The sequence below is a fragment of the Eurypyga helias genome, unplaced genomic scaffold (genome assembly GCF_000690775.1).
Source record: "Eurypyga helias isolate BGI_N326 unplaced genomic scaffold, ASM69077v1 scaffold14286, whole genome shotgun sequence".
Classification (NCBI taxonomy): domain Eukaryota; kingdom Metazoa; phylum Chordata; class Aves; order Eurypygiformes; family Eurypygidae; genus Eurypyga; species Eurypyga helias.
In genome coordinates this window covers 39,629-56,757 of record NW_010256105.1, presented here as the reverse complement: position 1 = coordinate 56,757, position 17,129 = coordinate 39,629, and the positions used below count along the sequence as shown (strand labels likewise).

Below are 17,129 nucleotides of genomic sequence, written 5' to 3'. Positions count from 1 at the left end.
CAGGAAAGGTGTTCCCTGTTAACAGATCATCTGTGGTGGTTGACACTGCTGTCCGTGTTCCCAGCATCTCAATCCCAGCCCATTCAAGGATTGAGTGAGCCATAGTTTCGAGGTCTTTTCTGTCTCCTAGAGGTCCAGAACAAAACTGTTCCAGATAGAGCTCATTCCTCTCAATGCTTTTAGTTACCCCAAGGATGAAGAGCAGGTTGCATTCTTCTGGGTTGACTGTCTGGAATTAAAATAATTAAACAAATCACAGTATATCTGAAGTGCAAGTGTGCTTTTGAGTTGTTTTACTTAAAGCACACCACTTTCCAAAACTGGAAGCAGTCTGGTTAGCATAACTGCCCCACTTTGACTTCGCAGGCTAAATACCATTTACTCTTGGGCCAGCAGCATCTGGTTTTCATACCAATCTGACCTGGCTTGAACTGCCACATCTGGGTCTGTAATTAGAAGCTGCAAATACCCTGCCAGCAAGTCCTCTCTGGAATTTCTTGTTTTCGCTGTGTACTCTTTTGGCCAGTTGTCAGCACAACCTACTGTATAGACCTCTGGGAAACTCACGTGGCGCTGTCGCTGCAGTCTCTGAGCAGAGGCCTGTGTGCCACTGGTTTGGTGGCCTTCTGTGCTGCTCACAGGATTCAGCCAAAGTTATCAAGATGACCTGAGAAGCCCATACTTGAAACACATGTTTAGGGCAGATCTGTGGTGTCTCACAGCGTTCCGCCAGATCATCCCATAGGAATGTAGTATCTCTTAGCTGAGTGCTCTGCCTCCACAAGGAACAGCTTTTTGGAGTGTGTACGTGCACCAGATTGTTTTGATGTGAATCTTTATAGAAGCCCCTAGTTCAAAAAGGAAGGGTCTGGTATAGGTAAGTGATCTCATTGGATATCTTAATTTCCCTCTGTTCAGTGTGGGTGGGTTGTCCTGGCTGGTCCACTTAGTGTGGGGCATTTGGCCTTTAGTGGGATTGACAGTTCTTAAATCCTAAAATTGACACTAAAATACCATTTATAAGTGGTACAGGAAGGGGAAGTGAAGATCCTTTTGTGGGGCAAGAAACAATAGGTGTGTTGCACTGACTAGATACTACAGTACATCTGTAGCTGTGAGTGTGCTTTTAGCAGGAAAGCCAGAAGTAAGGCATACTGTCTTATGCAGGAAGAATAATCGTGCAAGCCCTTAAATTTCCGCTGTGTAAAGCCTTCCCGTCATCTTGGTGTCCGAGAGTGGTTACAGCTTGTGTATTTTTGCTTATTATTTATGCCTTGCATGTATCACTTCAGGCACAAGTTAACTTCTGTCTGGGGTCAGCTTTAGGCAAAGGGAAATGAGGTAGATATCTGGGATAGCAAAGTCCCACCTTGGAATAAGAGAGAGAGAAATAGACTGAGACCCTGCAAAGGTCAGAGCGGTAGCCATGGCTCCATGCCCAGCCTGGTGGCGGCAGGACAGCTCCCTGAGACGTGATCCTCCACTCGTAGCTCAGGGCGGTCAGCCTGTGTGATCTTGCCTGCCCCCATAAACAGATGGCTCTGGCCTTCTGCCAGTCTGTATGACTGCTCTGCACCTGCCCTCGTCACATGCCCTGTGGCTCTCTAGGGCTCGTGGCAGAAGTTGCCCATGTGCCAGGCATCTGTGGGGGAGACAGGGCTAAGCTACTTGGTCATACCACCACCTGAAGGCATCAGTACTAAGTTATCTTGGCAAGGCCAGGCACAAGCTGTTGGCTCTGGTGAGAGCAGGAACAGAGCAGGAGCATTCCGTCTCGCAGTACTGAGCCATGCAGAGAAGGTGGTGCCTTGGAGATGCAGCCCTGATCCTTTCAGACACTGGCATGTTACTAGCCCAAAAGGGCAAAATCACTTTGTCCTCACCTTCAGGGAGTCGATACCCATTTATACCAGCACTGCAGAGAAACCCTGCACAGCGCTCTATCCCTTCTATCCCTCACTAAGCAGGAGAGCAGACGTGGCACACCGGAAGGCAGCAGTGTTGCTTGGAAGAGGCAGGAGGAACAGGGGAAAAATCAGTTGCAGAGGGAGGCCCCCACACACTATGAGTGAAGAGAGACTGTGTTGGGATTAGAAGTTGGCAAATGCTGAAGGAGTTCAGAGTCTAAAGTCAGGAGAGTGCTGCAGTTTAGGTACTTAGGGCGTTAAGCATGACTTCATGTCAGTGTGTCTCATTACCGAACAGGAAAGTGTTAGAATTAAACCAGCCATGAATTCCATGTAGATATATATACACATACATACATGTATGTATGTAGATAAGTGTATAGATATTATATATATACACTTTTCTCTGGGAGACAAACCGTTGGCATCTTTTCTTCTGCAGCTGCTACTCTGAAACATGGACAGACCCTGTTTTTCTTCTCACACCTCTCACTTGGATCCATGCAAAATGCTGACTGCATTCTCCTGCCTTCTGTATCACTCCACTGCAGCCTTTTGTCCACTGAGATCCTGCAAAAGCGAGGATCTTACGCTTTATTGTTTCTTTCCATGTCTTTCCTCAGGAAAGAAGAGCCCAGACCTCAGGGAATATGATCCCCTCACACAGGCTGACAGTGATGAAAGTGAAGATGACCTCGTACTCAACATCCAGAAGAACGGGGGCGTCAAGAATGGGAAGAGCCCTCCTGAGGAGGTGCAAGACCCTGACTCTGATGTGGAGGTTGGAATGACAAAGCAGCACACGTCAGAGGGCGCGCCTGAGGGTTATCCTGCAGAGACGGCTGGGAGTTTGGAGCAGAAGGCCTCTCCCTCCCTCATGCCATACCTCCGCACAGCGATCTTTTTGCTCACTGTGGTGATCTCGATGATTCTTGTGTTGGTGTGTGCATTTCTAATTCCCTGTCCCCCTAGAGACTTGCATAACACCTGGAACCGCAACCTAGGTCAGGGAGCAGGTGAGAAAGCCCCAGGAACAGCATCTGGCATGGGGGAGGTGGCAGCTCCCAGGCTGGGCATCGGCGGGAGAGACCTATCTGGGAGAGCCAGCTCGGAGCAGAGGCCCTTCCTCACCACTGCAGATGCTCCGAGGTAATAGACAGGGGGCTGTGTCCTGCTCACTCTTCAACCTGAGACCTGTAAAATCTGGCATCAGTAGATAACAGTGCCACAAAATCTTGTTTCTGTCAACACCAACAAACGTTTTGACTCTTCTCCCATCCTGCCTTTTTGTCCGGATGGTGTGCTCTGTTCCAGATGGAGATGGTCCAGCCCACTTTAAAACATAGCACCTCCCTCTCTGTGTCCTGCATTTCACCAGCACCTCCACACTGAAGTGTGTGGCTGTGTTCGAGAGGGCTACAAGTCTTTGTGTCACTTAACTGGCTTAACTAACCTTATTTCTCGTCTTCTTGTGCTACTTGAATCCATAAATCAACATTTGGGATCTTTTGTCGTCCTATACAGGCCACTGGTAACATTTCTAGTGTCTCCTATTCTGACCTCTGCAGTAAATTAACAGTGGGTTGTGAAATAATTTCTGCCAGACCTAGATATGTCTCTCCCTCCTTGCTTTCTGACCCTGGCTTCCAAATCTAAGGCTTTCATAAGATATCACCTCAAAAAGTGAATTGGGATGCAGACATCTTGTTCTCTTGGCTCTTCCATTTTTCCTTTTCCTTTCTCTGACCCAGATGCTACATTTCTGCGTTTTTACACAGTGGTGGGAGCTGCCTGGCATTGGTGGTTCCCTAGTAGACTCTTGTGAGGCTTGGCTGTCCTTGAGTCTGTTTTCTGGGCCAGCCCTCCGCTCCCAGTGTGGAGAATGGGCTGGGCGGCCTTCTTATCAACAGTGCAGTGATTCTGCGTGCCTGTTGCAGGTGGTGTGTTATCCCCACTGGAGCTGTGTGATGTGAACGGCGATGGGCTCCCTGACATCCTCATTGTCTTCACTGCCTTGATGAATGCTAGCGTCATGGGTAAGCTCTGCAGCTCCTTTCCACTCCTCTTTCTGTACTTGTCAATATGGACCTTTGTATTTTTGTTTTATGCCGTGGAAGGGTTCCTGCCACTGGAAATCCACTGCACTGCTCTTTTAAGGAACTTTTCAGAGTTCCTTAAAACAGCTGGTGTGCCTGTGCTTTGTCATGCTACTCAATTTCCATTGCAAGCCTGTGCTCCCATACCTGTTGGGTCAGTGTCATCTATTTCCCCTTATCTCATCTTGGGGCAAGTCCCTCTCTTCATCCTGTATTTGTGCATACTTGGTTTGAGGGAAGAGATAAAGCAATCAGAAAGCACTGCTCTGCAAATAGCAATTGGAAATAAGATGGTGGGTTTTCTCCCCTTGTTGTCTCTCAGAGCCCTTCACAAAAGAGCTCTGTCTAACTACCTCTGTTTTACAGGCACAGAGGTGGAAGCACAGAGAAGGGAAGCGGTTTAACAAAGGTCATTCAGTGGTAGAGTCTCAGCTCTTTCCCCATCTGCAGTCCAGTGTCCCGGATCCATTACCAAGGGTAGTTGGCAACGGGAACAGTGATGGCAGAGCTGTCGGCTGGAGCGCTCTGGTTCATCTGAACTAGCCAGTTGCTTGCCAACAGGGAACATTATAGAGTTTTTTAGAGCAGCTGTAGGTCAGTGTTGCAGGAAACACCCTCACCTTGCTGCCTTTTTCTCCAGGTCACTCAGTATACTTGCCAGGCTTCAAATCATTGTTAATTCACAGGTAATAGACTGGCTGATGGTGGGGAAGCTATTGTGCCTGGCTGTTTAGCAGGTATCACCCAGCTTTCTCCTCCTGGCTGCTTTTGCTTCCTCTGTTAACCCTCAAAGCCCTCAGGTAACATAGCAGCAGCCTGCTGATACTGGCCACTCTTATACATGGGCTGCCAAGTCCAGTGGCATCCTGTTGCAGTGGGCTTCTGAAGTCCTGGAGGTTCCCAGCTGCCTGCAGTACTGTGTCTGCTGAGCCTGGCATCACCTGAGATTATGTGAATCTATTCAGCCTCGAGACACATTCAGGGAGCAAGAGTACATTGCACAGCCTGGACAGAACTCCTGTGGGAACAAAATGCTTTGGCTCTTCAAAGAGTAGGATAATAAAAATGTAGTTAGAGCAAAGGAAAAATGCTGCTTCTGCATGGCCCAAGCAAGGCCCTCGGTATTTCACAGTAAGTCCTGTAGAAAGAAGCCTAAGAGCAGAGAGAAAACTGTAGAGGAAGTTAAAAAAGAAAGCGACAGAGGAAGATACTGTTGATGTAACGGCTGCATTCTGTTTGTAGAGGTTGGCCTTGCAGTCTATATTATGCCGTTACATTTTATTTATCATTCATCACAGACATAGTGATAGTCATACCTAGCTGCATCCTGGGCTGCAGGCAGGCAAAGGAAGGCAAAAAGCAGACATTAAAGCAGGTGTAAGCACATCACAATCCTAAACCCACATAGCTGGACATCAGCCCTCCTGTAGCTTGTGCTCAGGGCGTTCACACAGTGTCCAGACCCCTGAGTTATACCAATTTGTTGCATTCGTCCCGTTTTTCAAAATAAAAAAAAATGTTAGGAAGACAAAGCAAAAAGCTCTCAGATTGCCGATTACCTGCTGCTGCTCCAGAATTACAAACAACTGAGGATGTTCACATGAGGTGACATCTGCCTTGGGAGTCACCTAAGATTTCCACTTGGAGCTAGCCATTGTCTTGAGGGAGCGGGGGTCAGAAGGTTCCTCTGTGCCCAGCTAACCACATTTTTTGCTGTGAGCTTAGGTCCACCCTCCAGGATTGTCTGTGATGTTGGCTGACAGCCCATCTTGTCTGGAGATCACTGCTAGGCTCTGCAGGCAGAGAGGCTCAGCCATGGGGTGGGATTTGACCTTTGCTTTCAGGCAGTGTGGATGTGGCTGGCTTGGGCCACTCAGCTCTAGGAGCTAGAGCTGGAACTCAAGCGCAAAGACCAAAGGCAGAATGGACATAGCCTCTGAGGCCAAGGGATTTCTCTCTCTCTTTCCTGCCTCTTTCAGGTGTCTCTAGGCCCTCCGTAACTGTGGTGGCCCTTTCTGGTATGAATGGTAGCACCTTGTGGTCCATCCAGCTTCCAGAGGAGACTCGGAGTGTGCAGTGCAAAGGGCTGTCACTGGGGGCACCTGCGGAGCCCGTCTGCCTTGTTACAGGAACATCGAAATTCCTCAGCCTTCTCAGTGCCTCCACAGGTAGGGTCAACTACCAGCATATTAGAAATATGCTACTGCTTTTTTGTTTTCTTTAAAGGGCTGATAAGCACGAATGATTCAGTGCCGTCACTTTCTGGTGGCTGTTAGCTAGGGACACACAGCAGGGAGTCAAAACACTTATGGGTTTCTAGTTACACAGGGTTAGAAAATCCAAACCATAGCTGCTCTGTGGCAGGATCTTCATCCTACCATCTCAGAACATTTCAAAGTGTTAATCTTATCCTGTAGCATCCCTGTGGCATAAAGGATATGTAAGGTCTATTCTCATCAACACTGAGCTGTTAGTACAGCTCAGCACTTACCTAACAGCACTGAAAAGGTGAACACCATTCTTGGAGAAGTTGTATAAGGGCACGTGCTACAGCCAGGGAACCTTCCAGAGAAATTAGGCCCATAGAATTGATGAGATGTGAATGAATATTGCATTTTTAATCACTTGATCATGTGCAATTCTCCGATTGCTCTTTGTTCTACCACATTAATTCACTGGCAAAAATGTTCATAGATATGTATAGGGATGTTTTTGGAATCAGAACAGAGAATGGAGAGATGCAAGAAACCTTGTGTTTAAGTGACAGATCCAGTCAATGAGCAACAGCACTTACCTTTCCAATGCTTTTAGGGACCAGATTACTTGCACAGTGTTTGTATGGTCAGAACCATAGGCTGTCTCCTCTACCAGCAGTAGTAGTGTTACTAATGTGCGTGTTTGCAGGTCCATCCTTTGGTTTCCTTTGTCATGCAGGGGCAAACCCTTTCTGCTGCAGGAGTATTCTGCTGCAGGAGCAGCAGAAAGCATTTTTAAACTCTGATTGAAAAAGCGGAAGTGTTGGCAAAAGAGTCATGGAAATGTAAAAGCACTGAATTACATTTTGCCTTTTTTTAAGTGTTTATTTGCCAATTTGCAGATCTGATTTTACTGAGTTTCCAGCTGGATCCTATTTGACATCACATCTGCTAACATGCTTTCACCCTGAGGTGGAGTGAGCATGCCATGCTGGAGTGGCTATTTGCTGCTGGGAATTTAACTGAGACACAGATATGCACTTTGAATATCAGAACTGCCTGTCTGTTTCCTTTCCTGGCATCTACCTACAGGCTTTACTGCTGGCTGAGGAAAACAACTGCTGTCCTGCAGAGCAGCACTCTCATTTAGGTTTTGCCTTCCAAGAGTGAACTTCAAATATTCTCTGCTATTTCAGGAATTGTTTTGGGCTCGGGTCTTTCTAGAGAGATGCTAAGAAGGAAGCACAGCAGGACTTGAGGCATGACTCAGAGACAGTCTGAAGAAATGCAGGGGGAAGAATTTCACTTCCTGCTGCAGCTTGCCCCTGTTCGTAGGCTTGTCTTTTCTCTTCTGAGAGAATGGGGGAAACAACCTCTCTTGCTCCCTCCTTGAAGAGGTTTTGTGGGATGCCTGCTGGCGATGCCTGCTGGTTCCCCAAGTGCTGCAGGTGTCTCTCATCCTGTTCTTCCCATAGGCAAGACCATGTGGACGCTGAACTCTATCCACCTTTCAAGTGGGATTCTGGCTGCACCAGCTGCAACTCTTCCTGATGTAGATGGAGATGGAATTAGAGATATTGTTGTTCTGGCCCTCAAAGAGACACAGGTACAGCATATCTGTGCTCAAGGTTTGAAAGGAGTTTGACTATCTAGAGGGAGAACAGGGACCGTGATATGGAAAGGCTGCAAGAGGCCCTAATTTTCATTCACTTAGATTTCCCTGAAAAGCACCCTCTCTCCTTCGCTAGGTCAGAGCAGTGAGACCAAGCAATAGTGACACTACCTGCATTTCTTATCAGCTAGGAATGAACGGAAGGGTCATTATTTACGTCTGGCTGAGACTTGAGAATTACCTGTCCCTGTTCAGTGGAGGCTTGGTTTGAAGTGAGAGTTTAGCAGCAGTGTAGGGAGCCATGTTGAGCCAGTTCTCCAGAAAAAGGAGCATTCAGCTTATTCAGAAGAAAGAAATACTTTTATGATTAATTCAGATGCAGATTTCCTCTATGCTCATCCCTCCCCACAATTTGAACGTTAATATTGTTAGAGGAGTTCAAGGTTTTGAAGTCCCTTCTATCTTTGATGCATTTGCAGTCAAGATAAAAGCATGAATGTAAGTCCTCCAGGAAGCCAGACTGAGCAAAGAAAAGAGACCACTAGCTAGACCTTGCTGTGGGGGGAAAGAGCAATGGAGCTTCATGCTGTGGGGAGTGGGGAAGATTCTGAGAGCACAAGTGCTTGTGTGCTTGTGCAATGCTTTCACCCCTGCTGAAAATCTTTACATCTCTCTCTGCAGCCTGATGTCTTTTTCATCTTGGTGTCAGGAAAGACTGGGACTGCTTTGGGTGGGCCTGTGAAGTACAGAACCAATGGAGAAGGGAAAGTGATTGGCCCCCAAGTCCACATCACCAGCCGGGGGGCCATCTACATCCTGTTTGGTTTTGGTAAGATGCACCCTGCCTCTCCAGCACTTCACCTTACTGAGCAAACATTCATTTTACCTAAAATGGCCCAGAGCATCCCTGGGATATTTCTACCATGCCTTCTGCTATAAAAGCTAGGAGTGGAAGGCATGGGAATGAGTCTTACTGCCGTGGTGTGGAAAAGTGCAGGAGCACCAATACCTGCTACCCTGGAAAACCTTGGAGTTTCCCAAAGTCACATCATGCAGGACGTCCATGCAGGACGTTAGAATCATAGAATGGTTTGGGTTGGAAGGGACCTTAAAGACCATCCAGTTCCAACCCCCCTGCCATGGGCAGGGACACCTTCCACTAGACCAGGTTGCTCAAAGCCTCATCCAGCCTGGCCTTGAAGACATCCAGGGATGGGGCATCCACAGCTTCTCTGGGCAACCTGTTCCAGTGCCTCATCACCCTCTCTGGGAAGAACTTCTCCCTGATATCCAATCTAAACCTCCCCACTTTCAGTTTAAACCCATTACCCCTTGTCCTGTCACTACAGGCCCTTGTAAAAATTCCCCCCTGCCCCAGTTTCCTTGTGGGCCTCTTCAGGTACTGGAAAGCTGCAGTAAGGTCACCCCAGAGCCTTCTCTTCTCCAGGCTGAACAAGCCCAGTTCTCTCAGTGTTCCAGCTCTGGATATTTCTTTGCCTTCTACCACAGCTGCAGTAGTCCCAAGGACTCTGTGCTACTAGGAAGTTAACTTTCGAGGGCAGGACTCTTCATCTTTACTCTTCCTGGCAGGTAATGTGCAGGCCGTTGCCCTGAGGGATATCTTTACCCAAGCTAGGAACCGGGACAGCTTTCCTGCAATGCTGAAGCAGGAGGAGCCGGAGTGGGAAAAGCGCAGATCTGTCAACCTGTCAGAGCTCATTGACATTTACAGGTAGGAGATGGACTTGTCGTCTTGCTTCTGCTGGGAGAGGAAGGGGAGGGTAGGCACTTCTTAGTGCTCCAAGAGATGGTCCCTTCTGCCTCAATACTGTCCTTTTCAGTACTCTGGAGAACCCTGAGTTTCCTCCCTGTCCTGGGGTTGTCCTAGTAAAAGAAGTGCAGAATATGATAAAAGGGAGTTCTTTCCTTCTCCTGCTTCTTGTTCTGTTCTTCCACCTCCTATGCACGTCTGGAATAATAAGAAAAGAGGTGGTCCCAGCTAATGGAGTGCCTTTGGGAAGCTCAGTCTGTGTACAGCATTGTAGGACTGGATTTCTCAGCTCCTTCTTTACTGCCAAATTGTGGTCAAGGTCAGTATGTATAGGAATAAAGGGAGGGAACAAATGTGAAACCTTAAACTCCATGCTTTTTGTAGCAATTCAAGATGTTCAGAAGACCCCACGTCTGAATTTAGCCCACTTAACTGAGGAACCCCCAATGGAAGCTAAGCTCCATCACTGGGGAGAAGATGGGCTTCTCCAAGAGTAGTGCAAATCTTAGGTAGGATGAATTGCCATGCGAACAGGCAGCTAGTGCTGAGATGTGCGGATACAAGCCTTGGAATCTCCTCTCTGCTTCCATTTGTCCCAGTGGGGGTGTTGACTTCCTGCAGACAATGAAGACACCTGACACAAACTGCAGCAACCTGCTCATCACGACCAAAGAGGGCTTGATCCTACTGCAGGGACAGGACCTGGAGCCCCGCTGGACCCTGGAACTGCAGAACATCAGCAGGTTACGTACTGGGAACATTTCTTGTGTCCTGTTTTTTCCTGTACCATTTCCTGCCTTTTGCTTGTAAGCACATGTGCTTCTTGGGAAGCAATTGAGAAGAATTCTCCAAGTCTGCAGGGAAATCTAAGAACTGGAGGTGTGCAGATGCATCACTGAGCGAGTGAGTCGGGCAGGGGGAGCAAGGAACAGAAGGTTGGAAACCTGAGCTGTGTGCTTGTGAGTGATCACAAATAAGGGGCTTGATTCAGGTACCCAGCACTGATGGCATGGGAATGTTGTGGCATTGGAATTCAGGGGATTACAGGTGTGTGATTCGGGCCATCTGCTGTCCATGGCTGCCACTTGCCAGCTCAGTGGAGAGGAGCAGTTGCATTAGTGAAGTGTTTAGAGAAGGTGTCTGAGTATGACCCACAGATCTTAATGTTCCTTGAAAGTTGAAAATGAGTACTCTGATGACAGTCACCACACCGTCTATGCTAAATGTGAACCTTAAAATAATACTGCTCATCCTCTGATTTCACACATGGAAATGAAGTAATTTGCCAGATCTCGTGGGTTGATAATAACCAGCAATTTCAGCTTACCCGGTATTAAATATTTGCAAAGGGTGGTTGGGCACAGTTGAGGGAAATTATGTGGGAAACAAATTGCTTGCTCTGCTATCTAAAGGAAAGAAAGCAGCTCTCAGCTCAGTGCTACCTGACTGTCAAGAACATCTATAGGAAGAAGGCACTGGAACTTGATTAAGCAGCTAGGTTTGCTATTCAGATAATGCTCACATTCTTGAGGACTGATGGGTGACATAAGCAATGGCTTTAGGAATGGCTTATGGCTAGTTGATTGTGCTATGGGGAAAGACGAGGGGCAAAAAGTGTTTTGGGCCCAGAGTCTGCAGACTTCTGGATGTGTCTGGTGTCTAGTTTAAAGGGAAGTGTGTACTGACTAAGCAAAGCCAGTTCATAGGTGCTGTAACATGAGTTATACACAAGAAATTTCTAAATGGACCCACTAATGAATTGGAAAATTTCTATGGGTTCAAGTCAAGAAGGGTCGACAAGTGCTTTACCTGCTCCATTCGCAGAATCACAGTGCGGTTGAGGTTGGAAGGCACCTCTGGAGATTGCCTTGCCCAACCTACCTGCTCTAGCAGGCTCAGCTAGAGCAAGTTGCTCTGGTCTGTGTGCTCTCAGGTTTTAAATATCTCCAAGGATGGAGACTCCACAACCTCTCTGAAAACTAATATTCCAGGTTGCCGCACTCCAGCCCTAGTTTTTCTGGTTCCGTGACCTCCCAAGGGACAGAGTACAGCATGTATACAGGAGCTGCCAGATACGCACTGAAAAATAAGAAAAGCAATTCTTGTTCAGCACCACTGTGCTTAAGTCCTGGACTGCCAGTTTCCTCAGACTTAAGAGAGATGAAACCTGGTAGACTGAATATTGTGGACAAGCATTTATTTAAGAGGTTTGTGAGGTTTTTAGGACTTCTCTAAGTTCTGCTTAAACAGCACAGGCTGGAGGACAGATTCAGCCCAGGAGTGTTACCACAAACAGACCAAATCCCAGTTCCTCATTAGAAAAGCTTACAGAGCCAGCTGAGAACTTCCCTTTTCCAGGGTAAACCTGCCCCAAGCACACCACTCCAGCCAAGCAAACAGAGTCCAGCCCTTTGGGAACAGCCTCCGAGAAAAACAGCCTGACTGCTGCAGATGTGCTGCATTTCCAGATAGCTTTTGACAAGATCCCTGGAAAACCATAAAGGAGAATCAGTAGTCATAAAACAAGGGTGAAGTTCAGAGACCATGAAATTGAGTAAGCAGTCGAAAGTTGTGTTGTAAATGGATGTTTCAGATGAGAGAGGATTAATAGCAGGTTGCTGTGGGGATTAGTGTTGGGCAGGAATAATTACTAGCCTTCTGGTTCATTTGAGAAAGTGCCCAGGGGATTTTTCAGTTGATTGGTAGCATCTGAAATACACGTCTGCGTTCAGTTTGTGGGATCTGCCGCCAACTGTAACCCGTAAGTAACATGAGAAGAGGCACCTTAGGAGGTGTTTTAAGTTTGTGCCCATAGGATAGAACTACTTCCTTTTGCTACTGGAGGGCTTTCGAGCTATAGGAGTGTCCCATGACGCTGCCTTGGAAGCATTAGTTCTGGTTGCCAGAGGTGTCTCAAGCGAGTGACGTTTTTGGGTGTAGTAGGTATGAATAGTCAAGACACAGCTGTACTGTGGGATTTGCTGTTCAGCAGCCATTCTGGTATGCACATTTTAAAGGGGAAGCTGGAGAAAATTGGAGAAAAGAGCTGGAAAAAAATGCTTTAGCATGGAAGATTTAAGTCAGTGGGTTTATATGATCAAAGAGAAGCCTGAGAAGTGAGTTCATAAGTGAGTGTGAGTAATAGGAGCTAATAGGCATTTTAATCTAGCCAGAGCAAGAAAAAGTGCCTTGGAGCAGCAGCCATTCCTGTTCAAGAAAATGAGAATGCAGACATGTTTCTTTGGGTGAGATTAATCATTAGAACTGACTGTCAGGAGAAGTGATGAATTCATCTCATCTTTGCATTTCTGTAGCAAGCCTCACGGCTGGTAGATCCAGACAAAGCCTACTGATAGTTGGTTAATTGGGTGAAATACATCAATCTGTCATAAACAAGAGGAGGGAGGACATACTCTGATGGTTCTGCCTTGCCATAAAATCTCCGATTCTGTGAGTTTTGAAGAATTGTTTGTGCTTATTTAGAACCTTGTGTCTAGCTGTGGTGAGTTTAAGGAAGACAGAGATAAGACTCGGAAAGCCAAAGGCAAGCAAGGTGGTTAGAAAAGAGTTACACTGAGAGATATTCATGTAATAGTGTTATGTCACCCAGAAGGGAGGGGATGAGAGGGGACTTTATTTAAACAGCTGAAGGTTATAAAAATGCTTGTAAAACCGCCAGCACTAAGAAAACAAAGAATCATGGGCTGACATTAATGGTGAGTATATTAAGAGCTGTTTCACACAGCTAAGGCAGTAGGAGGTCAAGTCTGCTGATGCGTTTTGAAAGGGCTGGGTAATTTTTTATGACCATAGCAAAATTGTACAGGTTCTCATGCTAAGGAAAGAATAATAGAGTCATGTCACAGGGTGATAAACAGATGTCTACGCAGCCCAGCAAGGGATGCCCCCTACACAGATGACACTGAAGAGTGGCTAACAAGCACCATGGGCTGCTTGATCATTGATCACTTTTCTGATCCACCAACAAATGGTTCCTGCCAGTCAGAATAGTTCTGAGTGGATGAAAGATCTTGTTTAGCATGGCAATCCCTGTGTGTTCAAGAGGCAGAATGGAGGATGGAAGCAACTGTGCTTTCATCTGAAATCCCTGTTTTTCTGCCATGGGGCTGAGTGTTTCTTTTTCCACATTTGCAGCGAGCCTGTACCAGGTTACTTTGGTGCTGACCAAACTCTGGACTTCATGCTGCAAGCACAGACAGGAGATGGGAAGAAAAAGGTAAGGCAAGGAGGGCAGCGGCGACATAGGAGTGAGGGAGGTGGGGTAGAAGGGGCGAATCATTGCCTGCTCCTCACTCTTCCCATTTCTGTGGTTGACACCACTGTGTGGCCACAGGCATGAGAGGGAGGAGCACGGGCCATGCCACTGCAAGGGGGCGCTCTGTGCACCCACATCGGGCACCCATTAACGCTAGATCTCTCCCCTGCCTCGAGGTGGTGGTGATCGATGGCAAATCCGGCCTCCCTGTTTGGAACCAGGAACTCCCGTGGCAGAAGCAACAGCTCGATGCACTGTCAATCATGACTTTGGACAAGAAGTCTGTTTTTCTCTTCTGGGCTGATGAAGCACAGCCCGTGTTACAGAGTTTGGTGAGCAAGCATACTTTCTTCACTTGGAGGTTTCTCTGTGAGGCACATGCAGTTTCTGTCTTTTATTCCTAATGTAATTGAACTTTAAACCCGCCATGTAAGAAGGCTGTCGGGGACATCTTCCTCTTGCGATGACACTCTGACTTCTCTGAGCCTGAACACAGGAGTTTTTGTGTGCAAATTCTTTACCAGAAAGCTGTATTGACAGAAAGTTTGTGTCCACAACACCAAAATTTCTGCATGAATTTAAGTGTTTTCTGCACCACTGCACAAAAAAAACAACCACCTGTGTAGGTTTTCACCTCTGTAAAACCACAGTTTTGGACTCTCTGATCCCTGTAAAGACAGCACAGTGTCAGAAAACTCTTTGGCAGAGCTAGTCTCCTCTTTGGTAGCAAGCTGTAACGTTTTTGTTTGTCCTTCATTCCAACAGCAACCTGGTCCCAGGCCTGAGCGCCCAGGGCTGCACCACCTCTATCTCCTCCATCCCGTTTTTCCTACTGTCCTTTTGGACCTCACCAATGCAACAGACAAAGTCATTGCTTCAGCGGGTGAGTACAGATGGAGGAGGAACTATCTAGGCTAAAAGAAATACGGAGGGAGAGGTAGCTGGGAAAAAGAATGGGGTGTAGTGGTGCCTTTAAAGGTAACACCTGAGGTCCACCACACATAGGGCAGCAATGGGAAATTAGATTTATCTTCCTCCTGAAGGAAAGTCCTGCCCAACCCCTACTTTGGAAATACAAGGCCCTCCAAGTTTCTTGCACATGTGTAAGCAAGGAAAGGTCCAAGTTTGTTTTCATGCATGTTTTAACCCCCCATGTTTCCATGGAGCTGTTTATGATTTAAGGCAGTGTGTGAGGAATCACTGTGAAACTTCTCTCACCTCTGCCTTTGTTGGCCACCTTCTCCTGCTTTCTGGGATAGCAGCTGTGCTGCTTCTTCCTTTTTGCTTTTTTGAAAATGTGTTTTCAGGGAAAAGTAGATCTGGATTTAACTTCTGTACAAGATTGTACAGTCCGTGTTGGATTTCCTTGCTCTTTCTAAAGCAGTTCAACCAACAGCCAGCCTGCTGAGCATGGCAGGATGTGAGATAAAAGATCAGCTCATCCAGCGCTGAGTCCAGTGGGCCAGGAAGCACAGAAAAGCTGCTTCGTAGTGATGCATCTAATGGGATTTGTATCATAAACACCGCTCAGTCAAGAATAAATAGAGTATTGTTTTTGGAGGGGTTTATTAGAAATTGGTTTTTCTGAGGTCTGTGTAGATCATTCTGCAGTGACTGGAGTGAACTGACTTGCCCGTGCTTTACCCATTTCCCCTTCTATAGAGGTAGAACAGTACCTACTAACAGATGTGGGAAGGAAAGCTCTCTGAAAGTGAACTGCATTTTTTAAAAGTGTGCCTCTCCGGTGTCAAGCTCAGAAACATCAACTGGAACCAAACCTTCCCATTTCTGATCTACATGTCAGTTTATTTCCATGGAAAGATTTTTAACTTAAAATCATTTTCCCTGATTACAGTACATGCAGTGGTAAAGTCAGACTGAATATACCCTCAGTCCAGTAGATGTTTTGACTGAGTAAAGACCGTAAGATTTCTTTTGGAAGACACACAGTCATTTACTTCTCACTCATATTTTCTCTCCCTTTTCTGATGGACCAGTTGGAATTAATGATCTCCAGAAGGATGCATTTCACATCACTGTGACAACAACTGCAACCTCTGAAAAACAGCCAGGGTTTCTCTCAGTCAGCAAGCTGGGCCTGAAGTGGGCCATGATGAGTCAAGGTCGAATGGTGTGGCTAAAGGACACCACCACTCCCAAAATCAGCCGTGGAGAAGTGCGGAGATTTCTTGCCCGGCTGAAATTTGTTGACTTTCCTCAGAAGGTGAGATTGGGCAGGAATCCCTAATGAAATCCAAGCCTTTGAAAACATCTGATCTCCTCCCTGCAGACACAGTTAGGTGCTCTTTGGGATGCAGACACTGGTGCAGAGACCGTTTGCAAGGTGGCTGCCTGCCCCTTTGGGCCAAAACTAGACAGGTTGTGAGGCCCAGCTGTACTCTGGCAGTTGGGCAAGGAGGGGAGGGTGATCAGAGGGAACAGGGGTGGGACAGACATCACTTGTTTTGACCTGGGCAAACAAGGATCCTCCATAGTGATGCCCCGGCTCAGTTGCTGACCTGTGTATTACCACTTTTCTCCACCAGACTGGATGATAGTAGGTTTTGACTTTAGTTTTTGTTTGCCTTTCCTTCTCCAGCTCTAGCTTGGTGGTTCCTCAGATTTTGGTTGGACCTGTGGCCTGTATGGGGAATACAGAAAGCTGTTCTGTGAATCTTCAGGAAAACTGCTGTGTAGAGGGAATGGGAGCTAAAAGCACTTCCCCTTTCTTCAGTTCTTTGGGGAATGCTGCTGGAGGCAGGTTAGTCCTAGGCAGACGTGTCCTGTACCAGAGGAACCTTGTTGAGCGTCTCCCCCTCCATATGCCATTCTTGCATGCTTCCTTCCAGGTAACACAGAAATGTGAATTTAGAATTTATATACATAGATATATGTATAAAAAACCAGGTTATATACATATATGTATCAGTTTATACAATATATGTATATTTTTTGTATGTTTAATTTATGAATGAGATACAGGACACTCCTTTTTATGTCCAAACAGTATTCCTAGGCAGTCAAACAAGCTCTAGGCCTAGAATGGGCCATGATGACTCAAGGCATATGGTGTGGCTGAAGGATACTGCCTGCTTTAGTCTCTATTTTTGAAGAGAAGCCTCTGTCTGGTCCCTGCAGGGCTGGTCTTGTCTACAACCTTTCCTGTGCTCTCAGGAGCACATTCTGTCCCCAAACTCACAAACTAGCTCTCTGGCTGAATTACCTCATCTAGAGAAAGATGGTCCCCACAGCATTTGCCAGCCCTTGCACTT

At 46.8% G+C, this 17,129-nt stretch overlaps 1 protein-coding gene across 1 annotated transcript; it reads left to right on the top strand.

Annotated features, from left to right (window-relative positions):
- Nucleotides 1-2,530: 2,530 nt before the first annotated feature.
- Nucleotides 2,531-16,897, top strand: KIAA1467 (KIAA1467 ortholog; the record flags this gene model as incomplete). Its single annotated transcript, XM_010153552.1, has 12 exons — nt 2,531-2,923; nt 3,845-3,943; nt 5,983-6,171; nt 7,674-7,804; nt 8,492-8,639; nt 9,401-9,542; nt 10,181-10,324; nt 13,737-13,818; nt 14,034-14,189; nt 14,623-14,740; nt 15,855-16,081; nt 16,457-16,897. Coding segments are annotated over 12 exons (1,835 nt in total), but the record flags the coding sequence as incomplete, so codon positions are not given.
- Nucleotides 16,898-17,129: the final 232 nt, after the last annotated feature.